The 12,257-nt window shown below is 36.5% G+C and overlaps 1 protein-coding gene and 1 long non-coding RNA gene across 2 annotated transcripts in view; both read left to right on the top strand.

The window, feature by feature from the left end:
* LOC144636738 (uncharacterized) overlaps positions 1-12,257 on the top strand; it is a 74,926-nt gene that overhangs the window by 62,123 nt on the left and 546 nt on the right. The window lies entirely within an intron of this gene.
* LOC144636732 (carbonic anhydrase 2-like) lies at positions 545-9,633 on the top strand. The gene is made up of 8 exons (XM_078495932.1): positions 545-599; positions 3,181-3,248; positions 3,717-3,749; positions 4,292-4,623; positions 5,199-5,291; positions 7,180-7,246; positions 7,749-8,011; positions 8,622-9,633. The coding sequence occupies exons 2-8, from the start codon at positions 3,197-3,199 to the stop codon at positions 8,745-8,747; spliced, it is 966 nt and encodes a 321-aa protein (XP_078352058.1). The 5' UTR covers positions 545-599; positions 3,181-3,196; the 3' UTR covers positions 8,748-9,633.

Consider the following 12,257-nt stretch of genomic DNA (forward strand, 5'->3'; position numbering starts at 1 on the left):
CACTTACGTTTGAAATTTTGAATGTTTGTACGCTGCGCTCACGTGCATGCATTCACGTGCATCAGACACGTGGACGAAAGACAGCTTCTTTTGCAAAACAAAAATGGAGTGCGCTCTCGTCCAATCAGGTGTCATATTTTTGTGATTAAATTTAAAATATTCTATTTATGGAATATCTTTGAAAGATTATTCTGTATTGGAATGTGAAGATCAAATATTTTTTTGATTTTCTTTTACTTTTTAAATGTTCCCTCGCGTCTCAGCTTGAGTTCGAGGAACATAACAAACATTTATGATACAGTATTGCAAACATCATGTCCATTATAAAACCGATAATCCCTTCACCCATTGATATATATTTATTTTGTGTCTGTCGTTACTGGCTCTAAAGACATGCATTTAGAACAATTACGTAATCATCTAAGCAGAAGCTATTCACGCAATATCATTTGACAATAATTAATGACGACTCTCCAAGTGATACTGAGCAACTCAATTTCCTTAAATTCCACTGCTTGGAAAATAGAAATCACTTTCATAGAAACTAGCCAAGGAAAACAGATCCGACATTGGAAAGAAGTCTGTCACGATAAATTCAAGTAAGTAATTTTACTGAACGTCATTTAATCTTATAAGTAAAGGCCAGCGCAAGATGGAGTATCGCCTACGATTGAAATGATAACATTTTAATTGTCAGAAGCCACGTTATATCTATTCGCCAGAAGCGTTTTCAGTTTTTTTAAAAACCAATTGAGAAAAAGCACACTTAAAACAGTTGACAAAAACAATTACAAACCCTCTTAAAATAACATTAAGACCGAATGAAATCCTGCAATCTCTTTTTTTTTTAACCAAGTATTATTATGTAAAAAAGTGAAATTTTGTAGTTTGTGAAAACTTGACAGCTTTTTGACCGTTCGCCTGAACCACGACCAGAACACAATTATCAAAAAGTTTTGTTAAAACATGGAAAATCATAAAAATCAGGGACAAAATATAAAACCTTGGCGTGAACGAAAGGTTGCTACCATATTATGCAGCTAGTTTTTATCTCTGATTAATTTGAAACAAAATAAATGAATGTAAATGGTATAACGTTTCTTGTTACATTTGGACAGCGTTGGAAAGTGAAAAAATACTTAAAATGAATAACACAGCACCGAGATTGCATAATATCCTTTCAAATCACAAATGTGTTATTCTCGAAATTTCCTTTTAAATTCGTCGGCCTAATGTTGGCGCTTAAGAATTTTTAATACTAACTTTTTTAGTATAGGTTTCATAAGGTTGATTTTTCTTCGCATTGTGAGGCATTTTCTAATCTTAAGCAGCGCACGTTTCTTCTTTGACATACCACATGCGATTCAATTGTTGTCTTTTTTCACTTTTTTAAGTGCAGATTTCAAGTATATGGTGAAATTGCTGTAAATACGCAAAGAAACAAAATTGGTTTATTGTCTAGATTTATAGTTTTGTCTTACGTAATGCCTGCATAAGAGAGTGAGAGGTTACACGTGAGTAGAAGCAGATGCCTAAGCTGACAATACACGTGCACGTATTAAAAATAATCACAGCGTTCATTAATAACAATCCGTTTAGAATTTAGCACCCTGTGAGTTATTTTTGAAAGCACCCATGCCGGCTTCTAGTCGATTATAATAAAAGTTATAGATTTTTATACAAACCTAGAGCAATTTTTCTTCAAGATATCACATACGATTCAATCGGTGTTTTATTTTTATGTTTTTTAAGTGCAAATTTTAAGTATAAAATGAAATTGCTGTTAAAACACAAAGAAACACAATTGGTTTATTTCCTAAGGTTTAATTAGGGCTTTCCGATTTAGCGGAAAATCAGGCCGATTTTCCGCTCACTTAAAGCGATGCGTGCACTTTAATATACGTGTGCTTGAATATCACAACTTGTCGTTACTTTGAATTTGACAGACCTTTTAAAGTCAAATTTAGGACAGTAAGCAAATAACTGCATAGTTAATATGTTTGCAAACTGAAATTTTGTTCTCTAGTTTTGTTCTCTCTCTAGGGACTCTATCTTCGTTTGTTAATCTTCAAAACCCGTTTATAAAAAATTCATACACAGTTATTACGTACTACTCTTCTTTTGTTTAATTTTCAACATTGGCATTCTGAAATTAAAAAAAAAAACGTACATATATGTCAAACCATATTGCATTAAAGCCAACTGAACCTAATTTCTTAATCTTCGCGCTTGACATTCATCTCATTCATTGGTATGTTCGCACCGAAGTGCCATGGCCTCGCGTGTTACATAAATTAGCACCTTTTGCCTTTAGATGCCGGCGTATTGAGCACAGTATTTATAAGTTCTCTCGACTTTAGGGCGTTCTCACATGCGTTCGTGCTTCAAAAGTTCGGTTTAGGCAATTTTTTTGCCCTTCTCTCCTGCCCTCAACGACGGAAAATTCCATCCTGCTTCGATTCTTCGAATGCGCGGAAATAATTTTCACTCATATCTTAGTATCTCCACGTGTACCATAGAGGTGTTGCCTAACAAAGTAAATTCTTCTTCTGTTCTACAGGCTATGACAACAATGAAAAGCCATTTCTTTTAAAAATTGGTTTATAAAGCTATTGTTATATAAAGTAATGGAAGAACAATAACTTCCACTTCCGTTGATTTTCCGCTAAATCGGAAAGCCCTATTGTGTCTTACGTAATGCCTACATAGGGGAGTGTGAGGTTACACGTGAGTAGTAGCAGATGACTATGCATACACGTGCACGTGTTACAAATAATCACAGTGCTTATTAATAACATTCCGTTTAGAAATTTAATAAGCACCCTGTGTGTTATTTTTAAAAGCAACTATGCCGGCTTTTAGTCGCTTTTAATAAAGCTTTATTTATAGATTTTTATACAAACCTAGAGCAATGGAAAGAAACTACTCATTAAATTCACACCCTCGTAGTAAGTGAGGAAAGTCGAATACTTTTTATAGAGTTTTTTTTCGTTCAAACCTGTAACCATGCATGCAATTAAATGTTCCTTAGAAATTCTAACTTTGACCCTCGAAATGCATATATATTTAATTTCAAAATTGATGTTTTTTGATATTGCAGTTTCAATTAACTGAAACCCTTTGAATCTTTTTTCTTGCTTTACAAATACTAGTATTTAACTATTTTTGTAACATTTTCAGACATTTTTCCGCCGCGATGTATTTTCTGTGGCTACTTTCTATGATTGGCGCGGTCGCGTGCCAGCAGGGTGAGTGTCAATCATACTTTAAGAGGACTTCTAGCTTTGACAGGCATTGAAAATTTTCCGAGAGTTTTGCTAGATAATAAATGAATGTAAACCTATATAAACGTATCAGCTGCACGTATCGGGTCTTTCCCAAAAGACGGCCTATTGAGAAATTAAAGCTGTCATTTCCGAGAAAAGAATCAAAATATTGATATTTTAGTATAGTGCTTTAATTATATTCTTCCTTTGTTAGTGTAATAGGAAATTCGTAGTATTAGCTATTAATACTGCAGAATACACGAAAAAAAAGTATTATGATATTCAAACCCAGTGATATTTTGAAGAAAAAGAGCCTTTATACTTATTGGTATTAACTTCCAGTAATTTAATTTATTGCATTTAACCATCGAATTGATATAGAAGCAATAATATAGAAATAATATATTTTGCTAGGTCAGCTGTTCATCGAACTTTTCTTTCTTTCTATAGATTTTGGGTACGCAGGGCTCACGGATGGACAAGGTATGCATGTATTGTGTTACTTTGGGTCTGATTATATGGCGAATTTCAGCCCGGCTTCCAAAACGAATCTTCTTAAAAAACACGTCTGCGAATACATGAAGAAAGTTTCATCCCGGGTTGAAATTTCCAGCATGTTTTTTTTTTTTTAAACCGGCCTTGAAATCTCAGCCAGGGCAAACGGGCTGAAAAACCGAATGTAATCGCGTTTTCAATTTCTGCCCGACATGAAAGTGAGCTTGCGGATGCGTAGTGGTGGTTTTCAACGAAAGAAAATCGCGGCCACGATAATTATTCAATTTTAAAAGTGTTCAGACCGGGCTGAAATTCTCCATTTAATAGCAACAAAATTCCAGCCCGGCTAACCGGGCTTAAATTCGCCATATAATCGGGCCCTTAGAAGTATAACAAGGTTTAAATCATATCTCTGTTAAAACAAGACATTTTCATTTCATATGTAAATTATAAAATGCAAAATTGTCATGATAACACAAGTATACAGCACTGAAGCTTGTGTAAATGACAATAATTTTTTACTTTTTTAGCTCCTGGTCCTGCAAATTGGTCCTCAATTTATCCACTGTGTGCTGGAAAACTTCAGTCTCCAATCAACATTGTAACGAGTAAGGTGAAGAAAAAGAGCTATTTACCTTTGAAGATAAATTTCGACAACCCGTGCGGACTGGTAGCTGGCCAGCTTGCGAATTCTATCCATGCTCCTACTTTCAACGTTGACAGCTCAAAAGGAACCGCTACACTCAGTGGGGGTCCCCTGAAACGCGACGAATACAAACTGCAACAATTCCATTTCCACTTTGGCTGTGAAAACAGTCGAGGATCAGAACACACCATTAACGACGAGCATTATGCAGCTCAGGTAAGGATTAAACTTTTATTACATTATTCTCTGTTTTTTTTTTCTCTTTAAATATAAATAATCGAAAAATTTTATTTGGGTTGGCAAATATTATAATTCAGGAACTGATAGCGGCTGTAGAATTGATTCTATCAATCGTGATTAAACGTTATATCTACTTTTGAAAACGTCAAGTTAATAGACTGACATTCATATATATATAGCTGTTGCTAAGATTAGCAACACAACCATTCAAACACCTCTATTAACATAATTATTTCAGATACATGGATTAAAGCAAGTTTGCTGTTGAACTTGGTATATGTCTTCTTCCTTTCAGTTATTGCATTGTGCGAACAATAAATTTAACCTAATAATTGGCGTAATTTGACTTACCGGGGTTTTTTATTTCATATTCTCTTACTTCAAATAGTATTTTTGATAAAATAAAGTTTATCGTGATCCGTGTATAGTTTAAAAACAAACATTTAATTGCGAGTTTTCTTCTTTTCAATTTCAAGTTGTTGCCTTGCATGGATTTCTTTATTACTATATACTTATAACTTACTTGTTTACTTACTTTTTCTTGCTCCAAGCTCCATTTAGTGTTCTATAACAAGAAGTACAAATCCTTTAGCAACTCCGTGGACAAACCAGACGGACTGGCAGTTCTTGGGATCCTCATTTCGGTAAATTTACGTCTCATTTGCTTTGCTTTGCTATTTTATTATGGTGATTTAAAGTGAGACGCTCTACTCAAAACCCTTGAATACAAAGACGCTTACTTTGAACTAAGAGGATTCTACGTGTAATTTTTGAGCTGATTTTTTTTTTTGAGGTGGTAGTCGATTATTAGGCCACAAGCCGACTAACTATCACTTCACAAAGATTGAGAGCAGCTTTTCATTTTTTTTTTCAGTAGAACGATTTCCAGTTATTTCTGCATTATAAAGTGTAATCTATTATTTACAAGGCTAAAAAAGGTTATAAAATTTTTAAAAGGAACCGAACGTTTTCCACTTGTTGTCATCATCAGGGTTAAAAGCCGACCGTGATTTACATCGTTTTTATACTCAAGTTATTCCCGAAGGGAACAACTGCGCAACATAGCAATTGACTTGTTTGTTCAAAGTTGGGCTCTTTTGTTGGACACTTAGTCCCTCGATGATCTTTCTCTTAAAGTACGATCTTGCCGAAACAAAGGACTTTCCACTGGAATGAGTGGCTTGGGTTTTCCAGAAGATGACGTGCTGGTTCCGAGGTGTGGCAGATGTTCGAATGTTCAGTTATCCGCACTTCAAGATTTCGCATTGTTTCACCTACATAGTTTTCTCCACATGAACATTCTCCTTCGTAGATGACGCGAGACTTGAGAATGTTTTTGTCCTTGAGACTAAAAAGGCTTTTGATTTGTCTAGTTTGCCACAAAATTGTGAAAATATACTTGAAATTGGTGAGAGAGTTCAGTTTTGAAATAAACATTTTGCTTATGATTTCATTCTTCTTGCAGTAGGGAAGTTTGATGCAAATCTTTTTCCGTTCTTCGAATAGAAAATCCGGAATTAAGGGCTCGTCTTCAGATGAATTGCTCGAAGTGAAGTGAAGTTGTCGATGGTGTGGGATACAAATTTCTTGGGGTAGCCAGCGTTTGAGAAGGTGGTCTTTATTTCTTTTACATCGCGGTCAAGATTTGTGGACTGAGATATTTTTGGCTCTGTGTAGGGCTCCTGTAATACAATTTCTCTTCCATTTGATTGGTACTTCTGATGTCCAGTGTGTAGGTAATTTCCCCGGTTTTTTGTAGACTTTACAGTCAAAACCGTCGTTGCCGTAGGTAAATGCAGTGTCCAGAAAGTGATCCGGGTTTTCTTCAACAGTGAATTTGATGTTGGGGTGGTAGTTATTTAGGCGGTTGAGGAGTTTGTCTGGTTCGTCCTTTCGTTTTTTCGGGAAACAATCATCCACATAGCGATCGTAAAAGGTAGGATTATAGGGGCGGACTACATCTGCTTCAAGTTTTGAAATAAAGATGTTGGCAAGGACCGGGGAAAGTCACCTTTTGGAAAACCCAAGCAACTCATTCCAGTGGAAAGTCCTTTGTTTAGGCAAGATCGTACTTTAAGAGAAAGATCATCGAGGGACTAAGTGTCCAACAAAAGAGCCCAACTTTGAACAAACAAGTCAATTGCTATGTTGCGCAGTTGTTCCCTTCGGGAATAACTTGAGTATAAAAACGATGTAAATCACGGACGGCTTTTAACCCTGATGATGAAAACAAGTCGAAAACGTTCGGTTCCTTTTAAAAATTTTATAACCTTTTTTAGCCTTGCAAATAATATTTTAACCTTTTTAGCGAACATTATGACAAAGTGTAATCTGTTCTCCAAGACTTTAAGATAACATAAGTCAATGTTTTTTTACTGTTTCTACATAAAGGTTTACAGAGTTGTCATCGTGTAACAGTTATTATGTGGACGTTCTTTAGTAAACACGAATCAATAAAAGTAAATCTTGTATTTATATCAATAAACATAATTTAGAGGGAAAATAATTTAAGCTTGTTTGTTTCTTTTTCAGGCCACTTGCCCAGGTAACAGGATTTTGGGAAATTTTGCAAAGAAGCTACTGAAGGTCACCGAAGAAGGTAAACAACCAGATTTAAATTATGTGAACAAAGAAAAACTGTACTTATGGTAAATCTCCAGATAAGGCAAAGTTAAAAGCTGAGATATTTTGTACTTCTTTTCTCAAATCAATAATAATTAATTAACAAAGACATCGCAACATAAGTGTGGATCTAACATCCTTGATAATAATTAACAAATGAAATGATGCCTCAAATATGGTCCTGTAACTAACGTTTTTATTTCAATCCTGAATCAACTACCTACTCTGGTTTAAAATGTTGAAAATAATCGTAAATTTGTGTGTCAAGGAATTTGTAAAAAGCACGATTTTATTCTATGCAAGTCGGATCTATTTATGCTCTGTCTCTCAAGGCTAAATTACGACCGTTTTCAATATTTTAAACCAGAGTAACGTTTATTTTTTTTATTTTTTCAACCATGGCCATTTGTGCAAACAGCATTACGCCTTGCGCCGTTGCGAGAACAGCGTTATAACTGCTAAATCTTTCCATAACTCAGGTGCCATCGCAAACGTAACCGAAGCTGACGGCATTCGCCTGAAGTACCTCATGCCCTACAACAATAAACAAGACGACGAGGAAGATGATGATGATGACGAAAATGACGTCGATGATAACGATGATGATGGTAGTGGAGATGAGGACGACAAGGCGAAAAAAATAGGTTACTACACTTACCAAGGCTCCCTTACTACCCCTCCCTGCTATGAATCAGTGCGCTGGATTGTCTTCAAGGACATGATAAAGATTTCTAACAAACAGGCAAGTTACATGTATAAACACCATTAACAAAAATAATATTTGAATAATAATTTGTTGTAAACCAATTTCGTATCAAAATGAAAACATGCAGTGACATGTAACAACCTCATTCAGACCCTCTAAAAAATTGGAGCTACTAACAGACGCCTATAAACAGATGTCAACAACTACCGGCACCTAATTATAATAACGACTTATTCGCGACGTAAACAAAACGGACAAACGAACCGCCAACAGAACGACCTAATTTGACTAACAATAGACGGAACAGAAGGACTTAATTAGACTAACAATAGACGGATAGAGACTGACCAATTACTGATGACAAACTTTACACGAGTCTTACAGTAAATAAAATCACGGCTTAACTGACCAATCAACTTCAAGGGACCAGACTTATAACATCATCAACTGACAGCAACTTTTCACTTGACTCTGAAGATGACTTCCGCTCAGGTTGTCGAAACGTCAGTCACCAACAACAGTTCTTCTTAGAAGTACTTTCAGCTGGACAACCACACTATACGACCTACTTCTGTATAACACTGCAGATTATAGCGACGATGCGTTTAGCTCTGACGTACGTATGTTTCAATTTTTCCATTTTCAGCTCGCCAAGTTCAGGAAACTCAAGTCTCAATATGGGGCCTCCCCTGGTCTTATGTGTGACAACATCAGGCCAGTACAACCGCTTCACAACCGCAAGGTGTATTCTGTTGTTTACAGGGAAGAATAGATGCAAAGCAACCAAGTGCCGAGAAAGGGCTAAGAATGTTAGTCAAATGTGCTAAAGAATGAAAATCGGCCAATAGCAACTGATAATAGAATTGATTATTCTTTTTGCTCACTCTATCTATTCTTACTGCTAAGAGTAAACAATGATTTTAAGTCATATGTACAGACTTTCTTCAGAGCGCACGCTATGCGCTGCCTTACTTTTGGAGACAGACAAAATGCGTGTCGACGACTTTTCAAATTGCTACTTCGGTAATTTCACTTATACTCATCTAGTTGACAACTAGGTAGCTGTTGGAGGTCGTTTGACTTTCCCGCCGGCCTTCGGAGCACAAAAGTTTCATTAGAAACTAACGGCCTTTTTTATCAAGAATCAGTGCTTTTAGGGTCAGTCTGTTCAAGGCATAGAAATCCGATGCCCTAGAACTCAAATGTAATTTCAAAGATGGCTGAAAAGAGAGGAAAGAGAATTTGGAAAGGAAATTGGGATGATAATAAAAGTGTAAGATGCATCGAAGCCTCTACTGCTGTGAGCTTCTAACGGCATAGCACAACAGCACAGTTGAATCACGTACATGTATTGAGTGATACTTGATCGATACCAGAAACCTCTGTATTGAGCTTTGAAACAAGAATAGATAAAGCAAAAATTGTGTCATAGAAATGAAGGGTAGAGCGATTTGAATAATAAGCATATTTCGTTTAAATATTAAAGTTAATGAATTCACTAAGTGAAAAACTTTATAGATAGCGTACTAAATCGGGACAAAAAGAAACTTGCATATGATGAATAAGAAGCTTGTAAAAACGTAAATTTGGTAGTAGGGAACTTTTGTAAATACTGTAATCTGGTTTTGTAAAAACATTAAAAATTTTGTAACAGAAAAGTTTGTCTTGCGATTTCTCGAAATACCGTCGTGAAAAAATTCGTCATCATACATGCATGGCGATATTGGTCAGGTACACCAAAATTGCTGTTTTGCCTTCTGTCATTTGAGTCCCACAGAAATTAATAAAAGACATCTACAGGACAGACTTCTTGTTGTGACGTTTGTGATTAACCGGCCGGTCAAAGCTGTGTTTCGTCATTCGCCTCCAAGCAGCTTAATATATGATACTGGAATAATTTACACTGCACTGTATCCTTCACCCAAAGCTCCTTTACATTGCGACGCGCCTTACCGTGGCCATCCGACAAACTTTTTTAAAAGTGTCATCTTGCAACATTTTACGTTTTCACTGCATTTTGTTGACAAATACGATGTAACTTGTATCTATTTGATCGTATTCAACTTTGCAAGTAGGCGTGTTCGTCAAACTGATAATGATATTACGAAAGCACACTTGTAAAAAAGTTTGTTGGGTGGCCACGGTAAGACGCTTCGCACTGTAATAGTTACGAGATGAATGGCTCTGTTTTGAAATTGTATGCTATCGCAAACAGACTGTCAAATAAAATACAGTTGCATATATCCATTTATATTAATATACCCCTGCTCCCAAATAAGGAATCAGTTATTTTGAGGGGTTTGAGCTTTAAAAAATGGCTTCAAAGTAAATTTACATAAACTCCAAACAAAGCAATCTAGAGGCTTTACTTTTAAGATTGGTTTGAATTTCTAACACTAGAATTTAAAGTTCAAGAATAAAACTCATTAATAATTCATCAAGTTAAAACAAAGAAAATCTTGACCGTGAAGAAGGTTTAAATTCCTGGTCTTAATTAGCATAGATATCTACAATTTTATTTCTCCGTTTTCTCCGTATTTTCTTTTCGATTTATAAGATATATCGAACACTCGAGACAGTGTTTCATCGATATTCAAACACCTCAATTTTCGTCAAAAAATACTCCGCTGCGCGTCGTATTTCCAACTCTCTTCTCGGTGTTTGGATATTCTGATGAAACACTGTCCACCCTTAGTATTTCGAATATCATAGTTCATTTTTAAGTTGGGCAAGCGCAGGGCGGCTTTTAGACGAATGTTCCTTAGCGCATCTAGGTTCATAAAGAAATGAACATTTTTGCTTGGTTGATGAATGGAAGGACAGACGGGCGGATGAACGGACGAAAGGACGAACGGACGAACGGACGAACGGACGAACGGACGAACGGACGAACGGACGAACGGACGAACGGACGAACGGACGAACGGACGAACGGACGAACGGACGAACGGACGAACGGACGAACGGACGAACGGACGAACGGACGAACGGACGAACGGACGAACGGACGAACGGAAGGGCGGACGGACGGATGGATGGATGAGCTTCTTGCTGAATGACCTTTTCACGAAATGTGTTTTCACATTGTTTGTCAGCAATACAATTTATGCATATTGTAAATAGCGATCCTGATCTTGACTGCTCAGGCGGTTCGCCCAAAGTGAAAGAATCTGTCGTGAATCCCCTTCACGACATTTGCCTGAACTACGATTTGATCGATATCTGGAGAACCGTTATCCGGATTCTAAGAGTTATACTTGTAGTAAATCTGAAACTGTAATGAAATGCCACCAAAACGTAGGTTAAGCCTAATTTTCACTCCAGAAGTACTAAAGATTGGAGATTGACACCTTAAATGTCCATTAGTGGCCTTTTGGGAATATAGCACCAAGAGGATTCAGCCAATGCTCACTCCAGGTCGAAAAGAATCAAATGAGTTCCCCCATGTGGGGAAATCAAAATGACGACCACGTAGGTTAAGCCTTTTTTAATCCAGAAACACCAAACACTGTTAGTTTTAAACCTTAACGCTATTCAGACGGGGCCTTTTTGTATCTTTTCAGACAAAGAGGGGGAGGGATTCCACCCCCCTCCGTAACTTCCAGAATATTTAAGCAATCACAGTGACACTTAGAGGATATATAGTATGTCCGAAATTCTATCTATTAGTATACGTCACGTGGGACGATGACGTCAAATCACGTGACAATTACATCGTGATGTCAAAACAGCCGCCATCTTGGATCCGCCATCTTGGATTTCGATTTTTTTCTAAAACGTCAGAAAACCGCCCAAAATTACTGCAAAGTACTCAAAATCAATAAAACTGTGCTTAAAAAACATTAAAAGGTGAAAATAATTGCATTAAAGTTATTTTTCATTAATAGAAACACGAAAATTACAAATTCGGGAAAACATGACTGTCAAAACGCCGTTGCCATGGTGACGTCAAGTTCCCGACACTACAACCTATCCTACCAAGTAATTTCCAGATAAATTTTAGAAAAACTCGCAAAGTTTGACAGCGTTTGGTTGAATCTTAAAAACGTTATAGGCGTTCTATGTCAACGCGGGCACAAATATACTTTGGAAGCCTTTTTGGGAAAATGTAACCACATGGATTCATCCTTATAGTCACTCCAGGTCCAAAAAAGTGAAATGGTTTCCTCTACACTCACTCAAAATGAAGATTTTTAGCCGCTGTAATGAAATGCGCCAAAGGTGGATTAAGCCTTTATTCACACTCCAGAAAAAACTAAAGACTGCCAGTTTGAAACTTAAA

This window comes from Oculina patagonica, chromosome 13 (assembly GCF_052425735.1).
Source record: "Oculina patagonica isolate OP01 chromosome 13, crgOcupat, whole genome shotgun sequence".
NCBI lineage: Eukaryota > Metazoa > Cnidaria > Anthozoa > Scleractinia > Oculinidae > Oculina > Oculina patagonica.

Bases quoted from the DNA above. Each gene is read 5' to 3' on its own strand.
- LOC144636732 (XM_078495932.1), top strand. From the start codon at position 3,197: ATGTATTTTCTGTGGCTACTTTCTATGATTGGCGCGGTCGCGTGCCAG. The intron at 3,249-3,716 runs GTGAGTGTCAAT...TTCTTTCTATAG, and splicing joins CGCGGTCGCGTGCCAGCAGG to ATTTTGGGTACGCAGGGCTC. The intron at 5,292-7,179 runs GTAAATTTACGT...TTTCTTTTTCAG, and splicing joins TTCTTGGGATCCTCATTTCG to GCCACTTGCCCAGGTAACAG.